The following is an 18,046-nucleotide window of genomic DNA, read 5'->3' as shown; positions in this document are numbered from 1 at the left end:
GAAATGCTGGGGTGGATGAAGCACAAGTTGGAATCAAGATTGCTGGGAGAAATATCAATAACCTCAGACATGTAGATAACACCACCCTTATGGCAGAAATCAAAGAAGAACTAAAGATTCTCTTGATGAAAGTGAAAGAGGAGAGTGAAGAAGTTGGCTTAAAACTCAACATTCAGAAGACTAAGATGATGGCATCTGGCCCCATCACTTCATGGCAAATAGATGGGGAAACAGTGACAGACTTTATTTCTTTGGGCTTCAAAATCACTGCAGATGGTGACTGCAGCCATGAAATTAAAAGATGCTTACTCCTTGGAAGGAAAGTTATGAACAACCTAGACAGCATATTAAAAGCAGAGACATTACTTTGTCAACAAAAGTCCGTCTAGTGAAGGCTGTGGTTTTTCCATAGCTGATCATGAAGAATTGATGCTTTTGAACTGTGTTGTTGGAGAAGACTCTTGAGAGTCCTTGGACTGCAAGGAGATCCAACCAGTCAATCCTAAAGGAAATCAGTCCCGAATATTCACTGGAAGGACTGATGCTAAAGCTGAAACTCAATACTTTGGCCACCTGACTCATTTGAAAAGACCCTGATGCTGGGAGAGATTGAAGGCGGGATTAGAAGAGGATGACAGAGGATGAGATGGTTGGATGGCATCATCAAGTCGATGGACATGAGTTTGAATAAACTCCAGGGTTTGGTAGATGAACAGGGAGGCCTGGTGTGCTGCAGTCCATGGGGTCACAGAGTCGGACACGACTAAGCAACTGAACTGAACAGAGTAGACGGAACTACAGGTGTAGACCATGAGTAGAAACGGGGGCAGTGTGTGATCATGGTTGTTTTTTTTAATATTCTCAATTACTTCTTCCTTTTAATTTTCCTCTTTCAGAAATAATCAAAGAAAATTTCACTCAATTTTTTTTAAAATTTTTTTTTAAATTTCACTCAATTTTATGCTCCTTTCCTGTAAAAACACCATTTTTGGTGCCACAGAATTCAAGAAAGTCCTCTTAAAGGTTTTTAAAATTAATTATGAAAATTTTCAGGATTCAAAACAAAGTCCAAAACTGAGCCATTTAATATACGCCTGACGCTCCCTGTGTACCCCTTTTTCATCCATTCCTTGGATAAGCAATGTCCTAAATTCACTATTTATCACTTCCATATGTACTTTTTTTATACTTTTAATTTACTTTTTAAAGTTTTTATTTTGTATTGGAATACAGCTGACTAACAATGTTGTGATAGTTTCAGGTTAACAGCAAAGGGACTCTGTCATACATATACATGTATCCATTGTCCTCCAGACTGGCACACCATACTTTTACTTTAAAGGTACACATATACAAGTAATATATATGTGTGTATATATATATATGTATGTATGTAGCCATAAAAATATACAATAACGAATACGCTGCTTGTGTTTCGCCTATGACAAAGGGAGTCAGCAAACTGTTTTTTGCATCTGGAGTTGACAAACTTTGTCTATAAGGGGTCAGAGGCTTAGAGGGCCCTGTGGCTTCTGGTGTAACTAGTCAGCTCTGCAGCAGTGATGTGAAAGCAGCCATAGCTAGTAGGCATACAAATGGGCGTGGCTGAGATCTGATAAAACTATTCACAGAAATAGGTAGCAGGCCAGATTTGGCCCGTGCGCTGACCTCTGGTTCATATATATGGTATCATACTGAGCTATGTTTCTTTTATGACTTGCTTTTTTTGTTTTTAACTGATGTATAGCTGATTTATTGGGTTGGCCAAAAAGTTCATTTGGGTTTTTTATAAGATGTTATGGAAAAATCCAAATGAACTTTTTGGCCAACCCAATACAGTGGTGTGCCAGTCTCTGTTATCCAGCAAAAGTGACTCAATTTTACACATATATATGATATATTCTTTTGTAAACACTCTTTTTCATTGTGGTTTACCCCAGGAGACTGGATATGGCTTCCTACACTTTACTTTTATCATCCACAATTCTGTTTTTCAGCTGCAGTTCCCTCAGTCCATTGAGATTTATATATGCTGTCACATACAGCTGCAGTTCCCTCAGTCCAAGGAGTCCTACTCCCAGCATTCCTGGACACAGCTCCTTTGGCACAAGTGAAAAGTATTTCTCTGGGGTACTTAATATCTGCTGGGTTATATGGTCTGGGCATTTCCAACTTTACCATAGAGTGCTCAGTTACTCTCTAAATATGCTGTATCAAATTATTCTCTCACACACTTGTAATTGTCAGTCTTTGAGATTCCTGCACCAACTCAATGGAAGTGAAATGATATCTCATCATCACATTGGTACACATCTTCTTAGTATTAGCAATCTAAAGCTTCTTAGGATTCATCTTTTCTGAGCTCCCTGCCCCTGTTCTCCTGAGCTATTTGTCTTTTCTTCCTGATGTGTATTTATATTGGACACTAACCATTGTTACCTGTGTGTGTTTCGGTAACAACTTGTCTTTTCACAAGCTTTTGCTGTCTTCATGTGCATAAGTTTTAAAGTTCCACATAGTCAAATTTGTCCATCTTTTTCTTTATGGTTTTCACTTGTTTAAAAACATATTCCCTACTCCAGCATCATAAAGATATTCTCATGTATTTCCTCAAAATGTTTTACTTTTATGTATTTAGATTCCACCTCACATGATAAAATAAAGCAAATTCCATCTAGAATTTTTTTTTTAAATACAGGTAATCAATTGTTCTTGCACCACTTGTTGACATGTGCACTTGCCCCACTGACCTGTATTGCCAGCTCCATCACAGCACCACACAGAACCATGCATGCTGTGCTCAGACGCTCAGTCGTATCCAACTCTTTGTGACCCTACGGGCTGTAGCTGGCCAGGTTCTTCTGTCCATGAGATTCTCCTGGCGAGAATACTGGAGTGGGGGAGCCATTTCCTCCGTCAGGGGACCTTCCTGACCCAGGAATAGAACCCACATCTCTTATGTCTCCTGCATTAGCAGGCAGGTTCTATATACCACTCACGCCACCTGGGAAACCCAGGTGTATCTTCGCTGGGCTCTGCATTCTATTCCTTTGACCTGTTTCTCCACTGACAAAACAGTCTTAATTGCTTGCAAGAGTCCATCTCCCAGTTTTGATCATCAAAGTTGGTTATTCTTGTTCTTCCTTATAAATTTTAGAAAATTTTATTTTTGTCTAATTTTTAAATAATTTTTGTGAATTTTCCTGAAATTCCATCAATCTTTATAAACAGGTATCAAAGGCTTTAAAAAAGACTAAGATTCAAAAGATAATTTCTGAGAAACAGGTTAAGGGTTCTCTGTTCTGCTGCCTTATCTTTTCTGCTATAAATTATTTCCTTGCAGTATGTAAAACCTTTAAGACAAAGTAGCTTATTTTTCAGTCGCCATAAGTCATTGGGTCCTATTATTCAGACCTGCTGGGGTGGTTTAAAAAAAGTTCCTAATTTTCCATTGCTGGCACTGATTACCACAGGGCGTAACTTCATTGTCTTTAGCTCCTACTTCCCTCTCAATTAGTTTCCCAACTGCCATTCCATAGTATGTTTTTCTAGATGTTATTAGTGCCTGTGTCTGGGAAAGGAAGTTATAAATTCAGAGAAATTTTAAAAATCCTCTATAGTAAGTTTCTCACTTGGAGTTTTATAATGCATTTCAGTATATCAAAGACCCTCAGTAAAAAAACATGTCTAATTTTGTTTTAACTCACCATTTTCAAATTTTTTCATGCAGTAATTATTTACTTCTTGCATACTGATTATATCCTATAAAGAAAGTTCCATGGGACATCAATTTGGGAAATGGTATATTTAAAATAACAAGGAAAAAATAAGAATTCAGATATTTCTGACTTCTACAAAACAAACCAATCAAAAAGCACCCAGCAAGCCTCTGGGAAATGCTTAAAGTGATGCTTTTTTTAGCTTGGGGTCTTAGTGTTGACCTATACCTAATAAAACTTTTCCTTTCACTTGACAAAAGTTTTACTTCCTTTTTATTTCAGCACTGAAATGAAAGAACAGGCAGCCGTCCCAGATTTATTCACCTCTCACTGTGAAAGCTATAGGAGTATTTGGCCTTATAAAAACACAAACCAAAGAAATGCATCTCTCTTATGCATGCTGGGCATTGAGCCCATGTTCTTGCTGCCAAGTGGCCTGAGGAGAACCAAAAAGCACACCAAAATTAAGTGACTTTTGTTTATTTTTTCTCCCCTCTGCCCTGTTAATGCAGCAGGTATTAATCTGGTTGATGCACTGCTGGACTGGCAGGGTGGCCCTGCTCAGCTAAGGACAGCAGGGGAAGAGCAGGTCACTGCCAGTCTCGGCAGACACCTCAGACAGAGGACACTGGCCTTTCCTGGAAAACACTTCTTTCTTACAGGGCATACTCCTCACTGCTGTAGTAACAAGCACTCAACAGCAGTCATGTGCAAGCTTTTGAGAGTCAGGTTCTTTCCAGTCAACAAGGAAAAAATATTGGCATTCCCTGTCCCTCTTCGAACTACATCTGACATTTATTCAAAAGTTTTTTTATTAAGTGCTTACGGTGAACCAGGCATGTTACCAAGACCAGTATCATAGTCCCGGAGGGCCTGAAAGTATAAATTAGAGGTTGAAGGCTGAGTACCACGAGCACCGCCCGAAGTAGAACTGCAAAGACTTGGATCCTGACGTGAGTGATTGGGAATGTAAATCCCAAACAATGGGCACTCTGTGCTCCACAAAGCTGGAGACCTTTCCTTGCTTTCTGCTGTATCCTGAGCCTGGATTAGGGTCTCGCAACAAATATTATCGGCTATTGAATGAGCAAGGGCTGGAGCCATCTAGAATCATGATTCAGCTATGCATGAAACTTCTCCATTTTATCCCCTCTACTAGCTTGTCCAGCTTTTCCTTGACAGTGTCCCCCACAGATTCCCTTCCATCCTTGACCTGCTATGTCTGGAAATCCTTCCTCACATTGTGCAGAAATCCACTCTCTCAACTTTGCACCCACAGATGTATATTTTACCCCCAGGACAACACAGGACATACAGACCCACTCCCTCACTGTACTGTGTGTGCTTAGTCGCTCAGTCATGTGACTCTGTGGACTGTGGCCCGCCAGGCTCCTCTGGCCACGGGGATTCTCAAGGCAAGAATCCTGGAGTGGGTTGCCATCCCCTTCTCCAGATTCCCTCCTCTACTACTTCTTGTTGTGAAATTTCAAGTCTACAGAAAAGCTAAAGGAATAGTACAGTGAACACCCATATATACATTTCATCTATTCACCAATTATTAATATTTTCCTGTATTTCCTGTTACATCTTGCTGTTTTTAATGTTCATTAATTATTTGAGAGTATGCTGCAAACATAAGCCTGTGTCGCCTCTAATACATCTGCTTACATCTCCTAAGAATAAGGACATTCTCCCACATAACAGCTTTCCAAGATACACCTAATCAAAGAAATATTAACCAAAAAATCTAAAATAAATTTCATATTTAATTTTCTTAATTATCCCCAAAGCATTTTTTTTAAATCTGGATTTTTAAATTCCAGATTAAAAAAAAATAGTCTTTTAAAATCTGAAATATCTTTCTAGCCTTTTTGTATTTTTCATATTACCTTGTTTTGCCCAGGGTTCCTATGACATAAACAATATCTATGTGCATTGCTAAAGCATCAGCTGGAGTCACAGAATGTCAGGTTGTCTCACCTGAGAGTGAGACAGACGGTGATAGGTATACAAGTTGACCACTTGGTTAAGAATGTGAGCACCAGATCTCTTCACTGACAAAGGTACATTTTTCCCTTTATAATTAAAAACTTAAGTATTTCTTCTTCTATTTGGATTTTTTTAAATCCAATGTGTTAGAATCTATTGTCATTTAAAACTTTTGCTACTCAAATTGTCCCAGATTTGGTCAATTGAGCCTCTTGAAGCTGCCTCCTAGGCCTTTTTGACATGACCCCACTGGTTGAGCACTTCCTACCTTCCTATCAGTAGGGTCCAGGCTTACCCAGACTTTCCCTTTCCCAGGATCTGGGATTACCTATTCCTCCGAGGATCCCTGGTTCTTCCTAGCAATTGGGAGCTAATGCTGGGAACAGCAATTATGAGAACAATTTTGCTAGTCTCTTCTACAGCCCTTCAGGTGTTTGAATACAGTTATTTCTGTCTTATACCCCTTCCCAAACTTCCAAACCATGGCTAACTTCTCCCAGTTCCTTAAATAAGTCTTCCTGTGACTTAGCTTTGACTTCTACCCAGCTCTTCTCTTTCACTTTCCCTCTCCCAGCTCAGCTGTGGTCTTCTATCCCAGTGGTTCCCAACCTGGCTCTCCATCAGAATCACCTGACACTTCTTTAATATACAGATTCCCACGATCTACTCACTCCACACCTACTGAATGAGAATCTCTGGAGCAGATGATAGGATTCTGCTTTTAAGTACCTCAATATTGACAGAGCCAGTGCAACGCACACTTCAATTTCTCAAAGCCTTGTGGGCCCAGAATTGAACAGCATATCAAAAGTGTGGTCTAGAGCTATCACTTTTCTTATACTGGACATTATAGGTCTTTCAGCATAATTAAATCAATGCCGACATTTTTGGGGAGGTGGAGGCAACAACATGAAATTTTTGACTCTTAATGAATGGATTTATTTATTTATTTTGTTCCTGTTGGCTGTGCTGTGGAGCTTGAGGGATTTCAGTTCCCTGACCAGGGACTGAACCTGGGCCATGGCAGTGAAAGCCCAGAATCCTAACCCCTAGGCCACCAGGGAACTCCCCTCATGATGAATTTATGAAGAATTAAATCCTCAAGGTTTTTTTCAAAAATATTGTTAAGTCACCTCTCCCCTACTTGTTCATGCTCCATTGATCTTTCAGCCGTAGGGGTAAGGATTTACATTTGTTCCAATTAAAACTCATATTGCTTAATTCAGTCAAACCTTCAGTATGTCAGGGGTCTTATGGATCCTGATTTTATCATCCTAACTATTTTTTACCCTTTCAACTTTATGTCACTCACAGTCAAGCATGCTGTCAAAGTCCTCTTACATTCTTTTTTTCTATTAAGTATTAAAAAAATCAATCTTACACATTCTATGATTATGGCTATCTAACTGTATGTGTTTGTCAAAACTCATAGAAACACACACCAAAAAGAGTGAATCTAACTGTATGTGTTTGTCAAAACTCATAGAATCATACACCAAAAAGAGTGAATTTTAATATATGTGAATTATACTCCTCCCTAAAAAAACTACCTTACATCCCAAATACTTAGCTGTATTTTCCTCCCAGATTAGATCTCAGTAACTTACTTTGATTGACAATCTCTGCAAAATGTACTGGAGCTTCCCTGGTGCCTCATATGGTAAAGACTCTGCCTGCACTGCAGGAGATCTGGGTTTGACCCCTGAGTTGGAAAGATCCCCTAGAGAAGGAAATGGCAACCCACCCCAGTATTCTTGCCTGGAGAATTCCATGGACAGAGGAGCCTGGTGGGCTACAATCCAAGGGGTCGCAAAGAGTCAGACACGACTGAGCGACTAATAACACTATCACAATATAAAATGCAAAGAAAAAGTGATGAAATGTGGAATAAGGTGAAAATGATATTAAAAAGTTACAATCCTTCACAGAACTAGGTTAAAAAATAAAAAAAGATCTGTCATTCTTGCCTAGAGAGTGGAAGTTGGACAGTTTTCCACATATAAGTTTGACAAGTGTTAGTTGCTCAGTTATGTCCGGTTCCTTGTGATCCCCGGGACTGTAGCCCCCCAGGCTCCTCTGTCCATGGGATTCTCCAGGAAAGAATACTGGAGTGGGTTGCCATTCCCTTCTCCAGGGGATCTTCCCAACTCAGAGGCTGAACTCGGGTCTCCCAGAGCGCAGGCACACTCTTTACCATCTGAGCCCCTTCCATCCCATAAGTTTGACAGGGATTTCAAACACACTCTTCAGTGTTGGTGAAGCTCTCATAGGACACGCTTCTCAGCGTGAATAACGGGCTGAAGGGGCAGAACTTTCCTGGCCATTCAAAACTGTCTAGTAAGAACTTAAAGAATTCAACTGCAATATATATATATATCTCTGTGTGTGTGTGTGTGTATTTATACTGATAAGCTCTAGAAAGAATTAATTACATCAAATTTTTAGCAGTAGCCAGCCATTTCCAGTTGATGAAAGACATTCTGTTTTTTTAAAATGATTTCTACTTTAAAAAATAATTTTTAAATTTCTATAAGCCCATGCTAGCTTTATACATAATTAGAAAAAAAGCAGTACACATTTATAAAAATACCAATTAAAGAAAGTGGAGGGAAATAAACCACAGAAGAAAAGAAACAGGGATAAAATAATTTTCTGTAAAAATATACCTGTCATTGATACAAATTCTCAAAATAAAACATGTCTTCCAGGTAGTCAATAATTTTATAAAGAATGTTTGTTCTGAGAATGAACAGTATTTCCCTTGTGAAGCCTGAGGGCCATGGAAGATTCAAAGATACAGTGTTTCAAAAAGGGACACTTGCACTTCTTCCAAATAATATTTCCTGAAAGAAAAGCTTTATACAGTTATTAAATACTATAACTATAAATTCATACCTTGAAGAACGATGCTCTGGTTTATTTCGTTCGTTTCGATCTGTAAAGAAAGAAGAGAGTCACATTTTAAAATGCTCTTTAGAAGTCTTAGAAAAGAAGTTCTTAAATACCAGCTGCCATACCATCAGATTTCACAAAGGACTGTTCAAAGGTTGCTGTGTCTTCCCCTACATAAGACTCTCCTTCAGAGTTGAGAGGATTTGCCTGACAGAGGAGTTATGAAAGATATAAAGGACAGGCATATAAAGTTTTTACAGTTTGTTAAAAATCATCTACTTAGAAAATATATCATTACACATATTATTTCATTTTCAAAGATCTTTGCTGTTTTAAACACTTTGCTAAAACCAAAACAAGTTTAGCTAAGGAAAGAAAGTAAGGAAACTGAAAAGCCACAAATTACTCAGCTCAAAAGAATCATTCCATGAATCATGGTTGGCAAAAGCTTCTAACAGGATGGGGAGGGGAAAGAAATGAGCAGTCAGCTACATCTGCAAATACACTGAGACCAGTACAGCCTCCTCCTTAACTCTCTATCACCCAGAACTTTTCAGAAGTTGGATTTCCATGTTTCACAGAAAATTAGGTCTAAAGGGCTACAGGGCAGTGGTTCTCAACCAGGGGCGATTTCGCTCCTCTTCCCCAAGGGGACACCTGGCAATGCCAGGAAATGGTCTGTGGTTGTCACAGCTTAGGAGGAAGGAGCTACTGGCATCTGGTGGGTAGAGACCAGGGATGCTACTCACCACTACAATAAAGAATAATCTCATTGAAAATGTCAACAGTGTTAACACGGAGAAATCCTGCTACAGAATAAGAGGCCAGAGCCCAGCCGCTAGACGTTTTCAGAAATGCCTCTACGTACTACTCTAAAATGTGCTTCATCAACATGAAGACGATTATATATAACAGAAAGAACCACAAAACTCATAGGTTGTCCTTTTTTTCTGACTAATGATTTTTCCTTCAGTATATGCTTAAAAATAAATGAATGAAGTAGAAAGATAGCAGTGTTATGAAAAAACTAACAACAGAAAGCAATGGGTAAAAAAAAAAAAGAAGCAAGCAATGTGTAAAACCACAATAAAACCCTATAGAATGACTTTTAAAAATCCTATGCAAGATTATCAAAAGGTAGTTTTCTAAACTATCTTCTGAATTAACACTAACATGATACAATTCAATGGCTAAACAAGATTAGACTGGAATGCTTTCTTCCCCCCTTAATTTTACTGCTGACGCAGCAGCATAAGGATAATGAAAACAGTCTCTAAAAGTTCTGAAGAAATTTTATGAAAAAATTATGAAAGAATACGAATCAGATTTACATAGTTAAATATAAATTCTTTCTGAATGAGTACTTAATAAAAAAGAAATGTCTTTTTAAACCAAGGAGTTAGCACACAGGAAGATACTGTTCTCTGAAACACTGACAAGGAGAAAGATCCACAATAAAACATATTTGTTTAGCTAGAAGGCTCTCCCAGACACATGAGGTTAATAGGCTTCTGGTTCCAATTTCTCTACACAGTGACTTAGTGTTACTGCCACTTTTAAAACTTTTAATTTAACTTGGTTTACCCCTCCTCTAAATAAAAATCGAGTTTTTCATTTGTTGAGTACTATAAAATTTAAAGTCAGGAATACAGCGCACATGTTAAACCATTTTTTGACTGTTCCTCTTCAGCTCTTAGCCTGTTAGTTTTGCTAACAAAAGTAAAGTATACTGTCTCAAAGTAAAGCCAGAAACTAGATGCACATCAGCTATCCTCATAAGAAAGTAACAACTCTTACCTGTAACTAAGATGAGCTAAGTCTGCCCGAAATACAATTTGCTGTGGCTGGTGTCTTAGTTTCATACAGCTTATTTAGGCGCGTAATAGCAAATTCCCCTACAAATCTTCCTAGACATACAACACAAAGGAGGAGGGGAGAAACAGAGTCACGATGCAGAAACGATGCCTGTAAACAAGACTCAGCCTCCAAGGTTCCCTCCAGGGCCTGCTCTGATTGGCAGATGTGCTGTGATCAGTCTGCACAGCTGGAATGCAGCCATTCAGGAAGCAAATGGCTCATAGTTCTCCTTCATTCTTGGTTAAAACAGGAAATTCTACCAACATTCTAATATTTTCTCCTCTAAGAAAATACAAATACCTTCCCACTGTACTTCCCTATGGAGAAGTAATTAAAATTGGAGAAAATAACTTGATAATCTGTTGGAGGACATTTTAAACGTTTCCTCCCAAATTCACTCTTAGTGTACATGTGTTACATTTCCGCATAAATATGCATACACAGTGCTTATAACATGTTACTCCTAAGACTCATATATTTGATAATTTGAGGGTAAGGGTAAATTATCCATTACTTATAGTATTCCCTCATCATGGCTCTTGGCAATGGAAAACAAGATTCATGTTCCTGGCTTAATCTTTTTTCTTAAAATACACAAATAACTGGACTTCACATTTTTCCATAAGCCATCTTTTAGCATGAAAACATATAAATATGTACTGTGTGCGTGTTGTGTGTCTACATTTTAACATACTTATTTTAAGCAAAGTAATTCTCATGACAGCCGAGACTATTGTGCAATTGTCAAGAAATACATTAGTGTTAATGCTGAATTTCTGGCAAAATAATAAGTGGTTATTTTGATCCAAAAGCTGAGACTGAACAAAACAAAGCACTGAGGGCAGATTCAGAATCCGGATCTTGCCAACGACAATAAAACATTTGGATTAAAATTCCCTTAAGAAAAATGAGAACAGATCTATAGCAAACATGGACATTTCATCTTGACTATATACAGTGCTTTGAGCATATGGTTTCTATTTATTTCAAATCAAGTATTCTTTAGCATATTCCCCCCAATTTTTCAGAGTTCTAAGTTTTAAATAATTATGAGAGAAAATACTTGCAAAGGCTTCTCAAATCTTTACATACTTAGATAACTTACTAGCCCAAAGCCTCAGCATTTCCACAAAGAAAAGAGTTATTAAAAATAAGAATGGCCTTTTTCAATTATGGTTTTCTCAGGGTATATGCCCAGTAGCGGGATTGCTGGGTCATACGGTAGTTTTATTTCTAATTTTTTAAGGAATCTCCATACTGTTCTCCACAGTGGTTGCATCAATGTACATTTCCAACAACAGTGCAAGAGGGTTCCCTTTCCAGCATTTACTGTTTGTAGATTTTTTTTTTTTGAAGACAGCCATTCTGAACAGTGTGAGGTGATACCCCATTGTAGTTTCAATTTTCATTGGCAGAAGCCAACACAATATTACAAAGCAACTATCTTCAATTAAAAATAAATTCAAAAACAGAATGGCCTAACTCGAAAATTCAGTTACCCCACGCTGCACATTTCCTGTGGACAATGCACTAGCTCCAGGGACTGAGCAGGCTGGCAGTATAGTTTCAAGGTGAAAGTTAGCATGGCTGGACGGCTGTGTGAAAGTGTGCAGCTCTGTAGGCTTAAGTCACTCATTCTCTCTCTCTCTCTCTCTCTCTCTCTCTCTCTCACACACACACACACATACACGCTGTGCAAGAGAGAGACCTTAGATTTCCTGCTCCCACTCATCCACACCTCCTGGTTAATAAAGATAATTGAGGAAATGGAAGAACACCCTGAAGGAACAGCAAAGGCAGAACACAGGCAGAACTGGTGCAAAGGGTGTTCAAGACGGTGCATGTGTGGATGGTGTAGGGACAACTGAGGAAACAATGGGCACATCAAGAGCGCCAAGAATCAGTTCAGCACTGGGAAGCTGCCATGGGTCTGAGCACTCCAGGTGACCAGATTTTCCTGCCATGATGACTCCTGGTCCTAAGCAATCTGGACATGCAGGATCCCAATGTTTACATATTTAGATGGTATACCCCATTGTAGAAATAGGCCCTGATACTGGCAGGGACAGCGTTTTGGAAATGGAAAGACAGATTCTACTGAGGCTAATTATTCAGGGTGATCCTGAATCTAATAATATAACACTTTGAAATGAAGATGACAAAAATGTAGATGTCCTCTTTTGCTTTGATTACAATGGCCAACTCAGAACTTAGTAGAATCTACTCTAAGGAACGTGGGCTTTGAGGATCTGGCTCTAATCAATTAACTGGAGAGAAAAATCAAACCCCATTGGGTCAGCACTTATACTACTAATTCAAGTGGGAGACAAAAGGTCCTAAGTCATTCTTTGAAATTAGTGGGAAGATTCAGTTTCCAGGAGTGAAAATACATAGTCACACTCAAAATCGAGTAGGAATCTCTCTTGTATTTCATGTTGGAGTGCTAATATCTCTCTTTAGAATGACTATTATTTGTGAAGGGATTACGCATCAGACTTCCAAGCATTACTTACACATTCCAGCTTGGGAGTATATATGAATAGGTTTATGTTATTTTAAAGAATGATTAATGCTAGTCAGTATTAACTGAAAGATCTACATGTTCTGAAGAAGAATTCTTTGAACCTTATGGCAAACAGAATAAATAAAACGATGAATTCCTCCATGAGAAGAGAGAAGATAATCAGGGTTCACAAATCTTACTTTAATGACTCTTTAAAAGATGGCAAAACTGGTTCTCCTCAATAGCACATGGATGGAACTTTACATGTCTCAGATGAGAGTTTCAGAGGCTCTCCTAAAATCTTTAAATGTCATTTCCTGAGAAAATGACAAATATGTCTACTTGGAAAGAACCCAGGATTCATTGTACAAATTACTGACACCAGCTAATACCTAGTTACAATTCTAATTAAAATTCCTCACCCTTGTTCAGGTGTCTTTCCAAACTGATTTTTAGCCACTTTTGAGACTTCCACAGTGACTAGTATCAGTTCAGTTCACTTCAGTTCGGTTGCTCAGTTGTGTCTGACTCTTTGCGACCCCATGGACCACAGCATGCCAGGCCTCCCCATCCATTGCCAACTCCCGGAGTTTATTCAAACTCAAGTCCATTGAGTCAGTGATGCCATCCAATCATCTTATCCTCTGTCATCCCCTTCTCATCCTGCCTTCAATCTTTCCCAGTATCAGGGTCTTTTCAACTGAGTCAGTACTTCATATCAGGTGGCCAAAGTATTGGAGTCTCAGCTTTAGCATCAGGCCTTCCAATGAATATTCAGGACTGATTTCCGTTACGATTGACTGGTTGGATCTCCTTGTAGCCCAAGGGACTCTCAACAGTCTTCTCTAACACCACAGTTCAAAAGTATCAATTCTTTAGCCCTCAGCTTTCTTTATAGCTCAAATCTCACATCCATACACGACTACTGGAAAAATCATAGCTTTGATTAGACTGACCTTTGTTGGCAAAGTAAGGTCTCTGCTTTTCAATATGCTGTCTAGGTTGGTCATAACTTTCCTTCCAAGGACTAAGTGTCTTTTAATCTCATGGCTGCAGTCACCATCTGCAGTGTATTTGGAGCCCCCCAAAATAAAGTCTGTCATTGTTTCCACTGTTTCCCCATCTATTTCCCATGAAGTGCTGGGACCAGATGCCATCATCATAGTTTTCTGAATGTTGAGTTTTAAGGCAACTTTTTCACTCTCCTTTTTTACATTCATCAATAGGTTCTTTACTTCTTCTTCGCTTTCTGCCATAAGGGTGGTGTCGTCTGCATATCTGAGGTTATTGATATTTCTCCCAGCAATCTTGATTCCAGCTTGTGCTTCTTCCAGCCCAGCGTCTCTCACGATGTACTCTGTATATAAGTTAAATAAGCAGGGTGACAATATACAGCCTTGACGTATTCCTTTCCCGATTTGGAACCAGTCGGGGTTGTTCCGTGTCTAGTTCTAACTGTTGCTTCCTGACCTGCATACAGATTTCTCAAGAGGCAGGTCAGGTAGTCTGGTATTCTCATCTCTTTAAGAATTTTCCACAGTTTATTGTGATCCACACAGTCAAAGGCTTTGGCATAGTCAATAAAGCAGAAGTAAATGTTTTTCTGGAACTCTCTTGCTTTTTTGATGATCCAATGGATGTTGGCAATTTGATCTCTGGTTCCTCTGCCTTTTCTAAATCCAGCTTGAATATTCAGAAGTTGATGGTTCATGTACTGTTGAAGCCTGGCTTGCAGAATTTTGAGCATTACTTTGTTAGCGTGTGAGATGAGTGCAACTGTGCTGTAGTTTGGGCATTCTTTGGCATTGCCTTTCTTTGGGATTGGAAGGAAAACTGACCTTTTCCAATCCTGTGGCCACTGGTGAGTTTTCCAGATTTTCTGGCATATTGAGTGTAGCATTTTCACAACGTCATCTTTTAATATTTGAAATAGCTCAACCGGAATTCCATCACCTCTGCTAGCTTTGTTTGTAGTGATGCTTCCTAAGCCCCATTTGACTTCGCATGCCAGGATGTTTGGCTCTAGGTGAGTGATCACACCGTTGTGATTATCTGGGTCATGAAGATCTTTTTTTTTTTTGTATACTTTTTCTGTGTATTCTTGCCACCTCTTAATATCTTCTCCTTCTGTTAGGTCCATACGATTGTGCCCATCTTTGCATGAATATTCCCTTGCTCTCTAATTTTCCTGAAGAGATCTCTCTAGTCTTTCCCATTCTATTGTTTTCCTCTATTTCATTGCATTGATTGTTGACGAAGGCTTTCTTCTCTCTCCTTGCTATTCTTTGGAACTCTGCATTCAAATGAGTGTATCTTTCCTTTTCGCCTTTGCCTTTCGTTTCTCTTCTATTCACAGCTATTTGTAAGTGACTAGTGTATTGTTCTTTTAAATGGTAAACTTTCAATACATATACTGGGTTGGCCAAAAAAGTTGGTTTGTATTTTTCTGTAACAGCTTATGAAAAACCCGAATGAGCTTTTTGGCCAACCCCATATATCTGCTGTTGTTGAACTTAAGAAAGTTACTACTCTCTTGATCCAAGGAATGAATGGCGTCTGTAAGTGGCGTTTACACAGCACTGCCCATGCTTCTAGGGGTAAGCAGAAAAGTCTGGTTGACACCACTGCCAATACTGCTGCCTTTCATTAATTCTAATTATTAAATGTCTCAATTCATGCAAAGGCAGCACAATAATCACAGAGGGGGGAAAGCAGAGACAGAAGTGTTTTCAACATACGAGTTAGGTTTCCATAAGGAAGCAGACTGTCTCTGGGATCTGTTTTCTCCTTCCCATGCCCACTGCTTTTGCCTACATTTTAGGTTATGATCAGCACTTGTCTGGATGGTGATGTCTTGACTCAATTTTTTGGTTCCTGTCTCATCCTCTCCAATTCATCGGTATTGCTTGGCCAGATAAATCCATGCCTCAGAAAAATTACAAATCACTACGTGCCCTAGACCCTGAGAGAATTCCATGAGGTAATGACAGATGCATCCTTAGAACCTTGCCTGTGCATGGTGAGCTCTCAGTAACTGTCAGCTGCCACCTAGGGTTAAAAGGACAGCTCTTAACTAGAAGTAGTGACTAGTAAGGAGCAGTGGCTGCACTTTGCTGGAGCAGCCATGAAGAGATAGCCCACGTCCAAGGTAAGAGAATCCCTAGTAAGACGGTAGGTGCTAAGAGAGGGCATCAGTGGGCAGACAGACTGAAACCACAGTTACAGAAAACCAACCAATCTAATCACATGGACCACAGCCCTGTCTAACTCAGTGAAACTAAGCCATGCTGTGTAGGGCCACCCAAGATGGATGGGTCTTGGTGGAGAGTTCTGACCAAATGCGATCCACTGGAGACAGGAATGGCAAACCACTTCAGTATTCTTGCCTTGAGAACCCCATGAACAGTAAGAAATGGAAAAAAGATAGGACATTGAAATATGAACTCCCCAGGTCGGTAAATGCCCAATATGCTATTGGATACCAGTGGAGAAATAACTCCAGAAAGGATGCAGAGACGGAGCCAAAGCAAAAACAACACCCAGCTGTGGATGTGACTGGTGATGGAAGCAAGGTCCGATGCTGCAAAGAGCAATATTGCATAGGAACCTGGAATGTTAGGTCCATGAATCAAGGCAAATTGGAAGTGGTCAAACAAAAAATGGCTGGAGTGAACATTGACATTTAAGAAATCAGCGAACTAAAACGGACTGAAATGGGTGAATTTAACTCAGATTATATCTACTACTGTGGGCAAGAATCCCTCAGAAGAAATGGAGTAGCCATCATAGTCAACAAGAGTCTGATGCAGTACTTGGATGTAATCCCAAAAATGACAGAATGATCTCCGTTCATTTCCAAGGCAAACCATTCAATAGGATGATAATCCAAATCTATGCCCAAACCAGTAATGCTGTAGAAGCTGAAGTTGAAGGGTTCAATGAAGACCTACGAGATCTTCTAGAACTAACACCCAAGAAAGATGTCCTTTTCATTATAGGAGACTGGAATGCAAAAGTAGGAAGTTAAGAAACACCTGGAGTAACAGGAAAATTTGGCCTTGGAGTACAGAATGAAGCAGGGCAAAGGCTAATAGAGTTATGTCAAGAGAACACACTGGTCATAGCAAACACCCTCTTCCAACAACACAAGAGAAGACTCTACACATGGACATCACCAGATGGTCAACACCGAAATCAGACTGATTATATTCTTTGCAGCCAAAGATGGAGAAGCTCTATACAGTCAGCAAAAACAAGACCGGGAGCTGACTGTGGCTCAGATCATGAACTCCTTATTGCCAAATTCAGACTGAAATTGAAGAAAGTAGGGAAAAACCACTGGACCATTCAGGTATGACATAAATCCGATCCCTTACAATTAAACAGTAGAAATGAGAAATAGACTTCAGGGACTAGATCTGATAGAGTACGTGATGAACTATGGACAGAGGTTCATGACATTGTACAGGAGACAGGGATCAAGACCATCCCCAAGAAAAAGAAATGCAAAAAAGCAAAATGGTTGTCTGAGGAGGCCTTACAAATAGCTGTGAAAAGAAGAGAAGCCAAAAGCAAATGAGAGAAGGAAAGATAAACCCATCTGAATGCAGAGTTCCAAAGAATAGCAAGGCAAGATAAGAAAGCCTTCCTCAGTGATCCATGCAAAGAAATAGAGGAAAACAACAGAATGGGAAAGACTAGAGATATCTTCAAGAAAATTAGAGATACCAAGGGAACATTTCATGCAAACAGGGGCTCAATAAAGGACAGAAATAGTATGGACATAACAGAAGCAGAAGATATTAAGAAGAGGTGGCAAGAATACACAGAAGAACTGTACAAAAAAGATCTTCATGACCCAGATAATCATGATAGTATGACCACTCATCTAGAGCCATACATTCTGGAATGCGAAGTCAAGTGGGCCTTAGAAAGCATCACTACAAACAAAGCTGGTGGAGGTGATGGAATTCCAGTTAAGCTATTTCAGATCCTAAAAGATGATGCTGTGAAAGTGCTATATTCAATACGCCAGAAAATTTGGAAAACTCAGCAGTGGCCACAGGACTGGAAAAGGTCAGTTTTC

At 39.3% G+C, this 18,046-nt stretch overlaps 1 protein-coding gene across 9 annotated transcripts in view; it reads right to left on the bottom strand.

Moving 5' to 3' along the window:
- Positions 1–18,046, bottom strand: part of SH3D19 (SH3 domain containing 19) — a 201,254-nt gene that overhangs the window by 98,714 nt on the left and 84,494 nt on the right. For 4 of the 9 annotated variants that reach the window (XM_069556718.1, XM_069556723.1, XM_069556719.1 and 1 more), the window contains exon 2: positions 8,604–8,643. In XM_069556718.1, coding sequence (XP_069412819.1) covers positions 8,604–8,643 — 40 coding nt within the window. Of the gene's footprint in view, positions 1–8,603; positions 8,644–8,725; positions 9,037–10,397; positions 10,611–18,046 lie in introns of those variants that run through there. The other 5 variants (XM_069556726.1, XM_069556724.1, XM_069556720.1 and 2 more) reach the window with 5 other exon arrangements.

The sequence above is a fragment of the Ovis canadensis genome, chromosome 17, assembly GCF_042477335.2.
Source record: "Ovis canadensis isolate MfBH-ARS-UI-01 breed Bighorn chromosome 17, ARS-UI_OviCan_v2, whole genome shotgun sequence".
In the NCBI taxonomy this organism is placed as follows: Eukaryota; Metazoa; Chordata; class Mammalia; order Artiodactyla; family Bovidae; genus Ovis; species Ovis canadensis.
The sequence above is the reverse complement of the archived record's forward strand: the minus strand, read 5'-3'. Positions and strand labels throughout refer to the sequence as shown.